This window comes from Beta vulgaris, chromosome 8 (assembly GCF_026745355.1).
Source record: "Beta vulgaris subsp. vulgaris cultivar EL10 chromosome 8, EL10.2, whole genome shotgun sequence".
Taxonomy (NCBI): Eukaryota; Viridiplantae; Streptophyta; class Magnoliopsida; order Caryophyllales; family Amaranthaceae; genus Beta; species Beta vulgaris.
The window spans coordinates 61,201,808-61,211,664 of NC_079209.1; the positions used below are offsets into that span (position 1 = coordinate 61,201,808).

Sequence of the window (9,857 nt, forward strand, 5' to 3'; positions counted from 1 at the left end):
TTATATACACAAATAATATTTGTTACACGAAAACTCGTATCTAACACATCTACTTGTTAGATGTTTATCATCCCTCGTTTTTTTGGGCATATAATTAATCCTACTTTCTTCTTAATTCTTCAAAATCGTTCTTAAAATATCTAAACTTTTTGAACAATCTGACATTTATAATCTTTATTCTATATTAGATTATTATAAAATTACACTACTCCCATACCATACTACCTCCATTTTTAAAAACAATTTAATAAGAGTATTTTAAGGTAAAATATTTCAATAGAGGATAAGTTTAACAATAATAAACATGAATTAAGACTTTTGTTTTACTCCAATCCAATAATAATAACTAGGGAATTTCTCAAACACAATAATTTAGAATTTTGTTTTGCTTCAATTCAACAATCACAATGGAGTTGTACTATAGAACAGATGAAATTAGACTTTAGTCTTGTTGCCTAACATTCAAGTATAGTACAATGATAAGTTGATAACATATGATGAATACTAATATATGGCCATATGGGTACTAACTCACCCTTTCCTCTATTTACTCACTCAATTTTCTATTTTGTTTTGTACTTATTAATCATTTTTATCTATTTACTCACCCAAAACCCTACTTTTGTTTTGTTATTGAAGAAGTTGTCATTAGTTTTTTTGGCATATGATAAGCCCTAATTTCTTCTCAACTCTTCCAAAGTATTTCCTAATTTTTCTATTCTCTCTTAACTTTTCTAACCCCTGTAAATTTTCTCAATATTAGAATGTCATACTACACCTACATCATACTAAATACGAAATAATTGTTTTATAAATGAAATACAAAAAATAGTTAATAAAAACGCACCACTAACCATATTCAGACCGTACTGCAACCCAGCCTTAACTAAACAAAAAGAAGTTGATTAATAGTCATCACCAACCCATATTTTTCCGGCCTGTATTCAAACAGAATATGACCTATTTGATCCATGTGACGATTCTACTAGACTACTATTTAAGTTACTTAAGGCAAGTCACCTTAGACACTTGAGAAGAAGAATCATCATAGTAGCACAACACTCCCACAAGGCATCATAAGCCATGATGTTCTCCTATATCAAACCAATTATGAAATAATTGTTTTATAAATGAAATACAAAAAAAGTTTAACAAAAATGCGACACTAATCCGTAACAACCCCGTATTCAAACCGAATATAAACCCAACCCTAACTAAGAAAAAAAGTTGATAAATTGTCATCGCTAACCAGTATTTATCCAACCTGCATCCAAATCGAACAACACATGTCCGATCCATACCGAACAGTACTTGTCCGATCCATACCGAACAACGCCTGTCCGATCCATACCGAACAACACCTGTCGGACCCATTTCTACTAGACTACTAGTTAAGTTGCCTTGAAACTTGAGGAGGAGAAGTATCATATCATAGTAACACTTCAATAAGGCATCCATGATATTCCTCCATTCACTTTCCCACAAGGCAAAATTAAAGGAGGGAAAAATATCTAGAGAAGTCCTCTAATTCTAGTGTCTCCCAATTCCCCAAAAGAAACCATCTTCGCTTATCCAGCAAGCGTTAAAACGCAACAACACAACACAACACACAACTACTTCTCTTCTCCAAATAAAATCAAAACCCCATCTTTCTCTCTCCTCTTTCTCCAAGATTTTTTTTTATCATCATCATCATAATATCATCATCATCATATCCTCCTCTAAAACACCCAATTTTCAACAAAGATCTCTCTTTTTCACCCATCTTTTTACCCTCTTCAAACCCTAACCCACCTTCCACTTTTTTCCACTGCATTTTTATTGCATTTCAAAGTTTTCAGCTTTCATTTTCTCTGATTGTAATTCTAATGGGGTGAATTAAAAGGAAAATTTGATTAAAAGGGTTGAAGAAAAAGAAGAAGAAAAAGATGATGGAATGGGATAGTAGTTCTTCTGAAGATAGTGGTGATGAAGAAGAAGGTTTTTTGTTGAATGATGGGGGTTCTATGCCTTTTCCTGTACAAAATCTTCTACAATCAGCACCATGTGGGTTTGTTGTTACAGATGCTTTGGAAATTGATCATCCTATTATATATGTTAATACTGTGTTTGAGATGGTTTCTGGGTATCGAGCTGAAGAAGTTCTTGGTCGAAATTGGTAATTTTTCTTGCTTTTTATTTTTTAGTGTTTTTATTGGTTTTTTGTGTGTTAATTTATGTGGGTTTTTCTGGGTTTTTGCAATTACTGGGAAATTTTGTTTCTTTTGGTGATTTAATTTCATTTATTGGCATAATTTTTTTATTTTGGGTTTTTTTTTTATTGTAATATAGATTATGGTTGGGTAGATTTGGTGTAGTAAAAATGTGAAAGAAATATTTAGTCTACCTTCCTTTTTAGTGGTTTAATTGGTTTTTGAGTCTTATATGATGTGGGGTTTTCTGTGTTTTTGCAATTACTGGGAAAATTTGTTGCTGTTGGTAATTGAAATTCATTTATTGGTGTGGGTGTTAATTTCCTTTCTTGTGTTTTTTATAATTTAGTTGGTTAGGTACTTAGGTAGTAGTAAGAATGTGAAAGAAATATCTATGTTTGGTATTACTTAAAATGATGAAACATGTGTTTCAAAAAATTTCCAGTTTATATAACGTGAATCAGGTTTGTGAATGCTTCACTTAGCTTTATATATTGGAAGGTACTCAAAAATGGGTAATCATAAAGCATTATTGTTGTTTGTGGTTTTTTAAATGTCTGATGGCATTACAGGAATCTTCAGAATGTTGTAAAATTTAGGATATTCTTCCATCGTAACGATTTAAGGTAATCAAGGTTTTCATAATGTTTGAATATGAGTAATTGGACCTCTTTCCAATTGAACTTTTCATGAGGTGATCATGGTATTCATGGCCTGGCTTGTCTAGTGGTTAGCACGGAGAACTTACGGAGAAGTAAAGTTGTACAAGGTGAGCCCAAGCATGCCTTTGAACCACCCTTCGGTCTTATAGATAATAGATGCTAATTATGACTTGAATTGAGAATAAACCAATTAGTTTTCAGTCATAGCTTATTATTGTTAAGAAAAGAAGAGAGTTATCATGCCTTACCAGAACTCTCTTTTTTGTCAGCCAACACACTTGAACGAAAACTGTAGGCTTAGACATCAGTGATTCAGAATCCTGTCCTGCTGCAGTTTCCTCCTACTCTGAAATATATGCGACATTCTATTCAACATCTTTCTTCACAAGATCTATTAGGGAATGTGTAGGAGATTATAAGATGAAGTTTGGTGTTGGATATGACCACAGGCAAACAAGTGGGAACTGGAGTACCTCTAATGCAGTATCTTGAGTTTGATATTGTACTTTTGTCTGGAAAAGCTTAGTTGCCTTAAGATAGCTATATTAGGTTGAGGCTAAGTGCCTCAGCTCAAGTTGCGTGTTATCCCCTTGCCATGTCCAGTTTAGTTCTTGCATGCATCTGCCATTAGACATGCACCTGGTTTTTTTTTCAATCTATACATTTTTAGTTGGTGTCTATGCTTCCACTTTCTCTAATTGTCCCAAGGCTTCTCGTGCTAAAATTAGCTTTTGTTGATTGTTACTAGTCTACATATGCCTTGATGTAAAGATTGTACTCTTACTGTCAGATATCTTTAATATTTGACTTATAGAGATTTTCTTTTCACTGGGGTTGTAGCCTTTTTCTTCTGTGTGACCATTCTTTAGTAATTACTTCTTTGGGTAATGAGCATAGGCATACATGGGAAAAATCTGTAATTATAATGGATAGTCACTTTCTGCACCCAGTTAGAAGTGGTGATGAACATTGTTACTCTGTATTTTCTGTGTTTTTAGATTTCATGTAGTGAATGCATGGAATTTGGACGGAGCTTAATAGTTTTTTCCTTTTCCGAATGGAAGCAGCAAGAGGGAATGGTCTTTTGATACTCTGCCACGAGTTAAACTGTTCCCTTTTCAGATAAATGACAAGTATTCCATGTTCATTGCATCAGTCATGCAACAACATGTTTTATCATAGCATGAAATGCCTCATTCTTGTAGGAGCCTCATCATAAGTATTGATTAGTAGAATGGTATTACACTGGAGCAATCTTAAGATATTACTTGCTATGGCTGCTGGCCCCACAAGTCAAACACGGGAGTACACATGGTGGGTTTTAGGTTTGTCCATACTGAAGTTTGTTGGCAAAGTAAGAACAATCGGCAAATTGGAGCCTCTGCTCGAAGCCGCCAAAGGAAGTCAAAAGGCCTGATATGTCCGCTCCTAATAATATCGACGTTTGTCTTTGCCTTTTCCAGCGCAATTTTGGCATTGTGTGATTTATAGCTTCTTTGCTACAAAGTTATCTGATTTTCGTTGCGTTAGGATTCTAGCATATTATTTCTGATAATCCTATATAATCCTATTAGTTTAGGAACACTATCATTAGTTTGCAAATCGTTGCAACATTTTAGATGTTGTTAGATGCTAGACTACATCAACTTCTATTTATTATATGACGGGGATTGTGATAATTTTTTATTGAGCACAACAACAAAAGGTGAAGAGTTACAACCAATATTTGTGAGACTTCTTAGAGTTCGTTCTCTTCAACTTAAAAAAATTAAGTTTCAGTTCAGATAAGTTTAGATAAGTTCAGGTAAGTTCAGATAAGTTGCAATCAGGTCCAATCAGGTGCAATAAGTTCCAATCAGGTATAATAAGGTCCAATAAGTTTCAATCAGGTGCAATAAATTCCAATCAGGTCTAATAAGGTCCAATAAGTTCCAATTGCTAAAAGTTAATAAGGTCTAATAAGTTTCAATCAGGTCCAATAAGGTTAATAAGTTTCAATAAGTTCCAATCAGGTTCAATCAGGTCCAATAAGTTGAATTAGGTCCAATCAGTTCAGTTCATGTTCAATAAGTTCAGTGGCCAATAAGTTGAACAGAACACACCCTTAGTGTTCTTGAGATGTTGGTAGGTTGCTGATAATTGCTCCCTTCGTTCTTTTGAGTCGGTTACAATTACTATTTGCATGTATATTATAGCAAGAGGAGAGAGAGAGAGTGTTTTGTGGGGTAAAGTAAGGAAAAAGTGGAGGAGAGAGGTAGTGTTGTATACTTGTATGAGTAAAGTAGAAAATGACATCTTTTTTGATGAAAAAGGAAGGAGAATGTTGGATAAAGTGGGGTAGGTTGGAGTAAAAAACTAAAAATAATAACACATTGCCAAAATGGGCGAAAGAGAAACTGTGACCAACTTAAAGGTTTGGATTGTAATGGAAAGCATAACCAACTTGAAAGAACATGGGGAGTATATTGCTTGTTTTTTCTCCTAGTTGTTAGCGAGGGGCTATGAAGCACAGGGATGGGATGGGACGTTCCTAACGTCTCCAAATATTGGGCACTGTCAGATATCTATTGGGGATTGTTTTTGAAGCTCACTTGCGTCCCTGCCCTATATACCTAATTTTTTTTCAATAAGAAAAATTAAGGAAAAAAAAGGTCATTAGCAACTGAAATCTTCCTCTGTTTCATCTCACCTATCTATCTTCATTCGCCCAATCACTGAACTTTGCTCTACTCCCCTCTTTGTTATTGTTGTTGGGATTTCTTTTAATCTGGTGGCAATAAATCCTTGTTAATAGTCATGTTGAAAGAACTGAAGATGAACTTGATCTTGATAAGCCATAGCCCGTAGGATATGTTTCTTTAACACTAACTCAATTTGTCAAATTTCTGATAACCTTCCCTGAAAAAAATGGTAACCAAAGCAGATTCATTTTAATGCCTCTTGTTATAAACATTTGCTATTGTCAAAGACTTGTGCACCCTTTTTTTTCGGGGGGGGGGGGGGGAGGGAGGAGGGCAGAGCCTTTTGTGTTAGGGTTTTGTACGTTTATTTTATTTATATATTAAAAAAATGTCCATTCCACTGTGATTGTTGTAGTTCATAAAATCTGCATTTTAACAAGCACGTCTATTGCATGCTGTCATGCTACTCATGCTAGGAGAAAAAAAAATTTGCTGCATAATTGCCTTTGTTATCAACTTGCATCTGCTAATTATATTTTTAATGATATAGAGGCTTACAATTCCAACCTATTTTATACTTAAGACACGGTTGTGTTCGATAATGGATGTGGGTATATATACTACTGTCAAACATGTTCAGACTAAAAAATTTCGGACATGGGGAACACTGTCCTAAATTTGGATTCAATGAACAACGTTCGTAAACACATATTGTTGATATCAAAGAACTCCCGCATGTGTCCAATACGTCTAAAATATATACAATCACATTTTAGGTGGACTGTTTGCGTGTTCTTGTTAGAATTATGATCCCAAGCCCAGTGGTGAGCACATATGACAAAAGTTTCATTTTGCTCAGCGTTGAATCCGAACTTCTTTTTTTCACATGAATATGTGGTTGATTATACATGACTACATGAGGTCTGTCTATGAAAAATGTTGTGTTGGGTAAAGATTCCATGTCTTTGTCAAATGCCCGATTCAGGTAGATAAAATGAAGTGTTGAAGTGATTGCCGCTATGTCTGAAGGTTCTCAAAGAGTCAAAGCTACCCGGTCACTTTGGGTTAAATAAAAAGAAACTGAGATAACTACATTTTGTTGGAAAATACATTCTGTGTGGCTTTCAATGCAAAAATCTTTCATGGTTTTTGGTGTTCTATAATAAATCTCAAGTATAATAAAAGGTTTTCCATTTTCGTACGATCAGCTTGAAGTGTGGACTGGCCTCACTTATGTTACATTTAAGCAGTAAGCCCATAATTCCCCCAAGTTTAGTTGTTCTGTTGTAGGCTTGTGTTTGACTTGACTGTTACTGCTTTTTGGTATTATGCTATTCATAAGTTTGATTAAACAGGCACTTGGAGTTTGATACTGTATATCTAGATGTCCTGGATCCATATTCCCTGCTATTAGTGTAGCATAAATTAATGAAAATATGGTCTCTTATAATTTTCATTTTGCTTTTCCTTGTTCATGAGACATAGTTATTGAGATTGACATATATTATGCTGCACACTGCAGTCGTTTCTTGCAATGCAGAGGTCCATTTGCCAAAAGAAGACATCCATTAGTGGACTCTGCTGTTGTTGCAGAAATAAGGAGGTGCCTTGAAGATGGGATTGAGTTCCAAGGTGAATTGTTAAATTTTAGGAAAGACGGATCTCCTTTAATGAACAGATTGCGGCTAGTCCCTATATACGGAGATGATGAAACGATTACTCACTTTATTGGGATTCAGCTATTCTCAGAGGCTACTGTTGATCTGGGTCCACTTCCTAGCTATACAGCAAAAGACTTCACGAACTCATCTGATCTATTTCGTTCTAGTCTGTCATCATTTCAACCTTTTCAATCTCGGGAGCGAAGCATGTGTTTTGAGGTTTGTGGGCTGTTTCAACTGAGTGATGAAGTCCTTGCTTTAAAGATATTATCGCGGCTGACGCCAAGAGATATTGCTGCTGTGGGTTCTGTCTGCAGGCGGCTTTATGAGCTAACAAAAAATGAGGACCTTTGGAAAAGGGTCTGTCAGAATGCTTGGGGTAGTGAAACTACCCGTGTTCTGGAGACTGTTCCTGGTGCAAAGAGACTTGGTTGGGGACGGCTGGCTAGAGAACTGACTACTCTTGAAGCAGCAGCATGGAGGAAGGTGACTGTTGGAGGTGCAGTTGAGCCCTCACGTTGCAACTTCAGTGCTTGTGCAGTTGGAAATCGGGTCGTCTTGTTTGGTGGAGAAGGTGTCAACATGCAGCCTATGAATGACACATTTGTGCTGGATCTAAATGCTAGTAACCCTGAGTGGCGGCATATGAAAGTGAGCTCTCCACCCCCAGGTCGCTGGGGTCATACTCTCTCTTGTGTGAATGATTCAAACCTGGTTGTATTTGGTGGTTGTGGAACTCAAGGCCTGTTGAATGATGTTTTTGTCCTTGATTTGGATGCCAAGCAACCAACCTGGCGTGAAATTTCTGGATTAGCTCCTCCGCTTCCTAGATCATGGCACAGCTCTTGCACACTCGATGGAACCAAGTTAATCGTGTCGGGTGGATGTGCAGATTCAGGGGTACTTCTGAGTGACACTTTTCTGCTGGATCTCTCATTAGATAATCCCGTGTGGCGAGAGATACCAGCAGCATGGTCTCCACCTTGTCGTCTTGGCCACACTTTGTCGGTCTATGGTGGGAGGAAAATCTTGATGTTTGGGGGTTTGGCAAAGAGTGGTCCCCTTCGCTTCCGTTCCAGTGATGTTTACACAATGGACTTAAGTGAGGAAGAGCCATGCTGGAGATGTGTTACCGGAAGTGGGATGCCTGGTGCTGGAAATCCTGGAGGCATTGCTCCTCCTCCCCGGTTAGATCATGTGGCTGTGAGCCTCCCTGGTGGCAGGATCCTAGTGTTCGGTGGATCAGTGGCGGGTCTTCATTCTGCCTCACAGCTGTACCTACTTGATCCTACTGAAGAGAAGCCAACATGGAGAGTACTAAACGTACCTGGTCGGCCCCCAAGATTTGCTTGGGGACATAGTACTTGTGTTGTTGGTGGCACGAGGGCTATAGTTCTCGGTGGTCAGACAGGAGAAGATTGGATGCTAACTGAGCTTCACGAGTTATCATTAGCAAGCTTAGTTAAACATGAGGAGCACCAACTGCTGTAGGAGAAGCACCATTTCCGGAACTGGAAGTAATAGAAAGATGGAGGATTTGTTATTGTTTCTTGTTCCAACATCCGAACTACTATTGTGCAGATAAAATATTTTCATCGGCTGTCTCAACTCGGCCTCAAGTGGGCACTCTCGGATGCGGTTTTTCTGCGTTGGGTTTCCGTCTTTTGTCAGATTGACTTCATTCCAGGTTTTGATTTTGGGTTTGTATCAAGTCTCAGCTCTGAAAATATGTGAATCATTCTTCTGTTTTTACTGCAGATCTTGTAGGTGATTTAGTTGCTATACTGTAGGGTCACTTTAACTATTCTTGTTCTTGTCCTAGATCATCCTGTGCCCTTTTTTTTTTTTTTTTTTTCTCTTTTTCCCTCTTGTTTGAGGTCTGTAGTAGAATTTCTAGGAATATGGGCAAAAATAAATTTCCAAAAAAAAAAAAAAAAAAAAAAAACCCTGAAAAGTCCTAGATGGAAAGTGGGCTTTGCATGTATATATACCAAGTAATGTACTGCTTTCAGTATGCATCTGTAGTGAGAAATGGTACCTTTTTGCTCTTTTTTAAGTGTTGTACAAGATCAATTCTCTTCAGGTTATTACAGAACAGACTTCAACTGAGGAGGTGCAGAGTTCTGATGAGAAGCTGAAGCTGAAGCCGAACACCGGCTTTTTCTCTTCTTTAGATGAATTATATTATATTTTGTTTCCTTTTTTCTCTACTACAAATTAACAATATATGAAGAGTTTTCTTTTTCATTCATATAACATATTCTATTTTACACATTATTGATTTTGTAGAGTATATAGAGTGAGGTCTCACTTCGTTGCGTCTAATGTTTATACATTATTGTCATGCATTATATGTTAGCACCTCGTCTGATTTACAATAATTTGTTGATTTGTCATACTACCTTCTATCTGTGTGACCAACATCAATAAGGTACGAGGTGTTTGTGGTATGGATTCGTGATATTGCCTCTTTTATCTCAAGACTTTTGTCAGACAGTCTCTATAGTCTGTTTGGTAATTTGTACTTTAACTGCGGTGATTCTGGTAGAAGGGTACATTTCTTTTTCTCTCATTACCATTATAGGTTGGCTATAGTGGATGGAATTACGAGTGACAATTAGGTTGGGTTGGGTAAGATTTAGGCCGATTTGACTTTTATTC

At 36.8% G+C, this 9,857-nt stretch overlaps 1 protein-coding gene across 1 annotated transcript; it reads left to right on the forward strand.

Annotated features, from left to right (window-relative positions):
- Nucleotides 1-1,483: 1,483 nt before the first annotated feature.
- LOC104902393 (adagio protein 1) lies at nucleotides 1,484-9,468 on the forward strand. Its single transcript, XM_010690157.4, has 2 exons — nucleotides 1,484-2,158; nucleotides 7,058-9,468. Exons 1-2 carry the CDS (start codon nucleotides 1,929-1,931, stop codon nucleotides 8,685-8,687), a joined length of 1,860 nt encoding a protein of 619 aa, XP_010688459.1. The 5' UTR covers nucleotides 1,484-1,928; the 3' UTR covers nucleotides 8,688-9,468.
- Nucleotides 9,469-9,857: the final 389 nt, after the last annotated feature.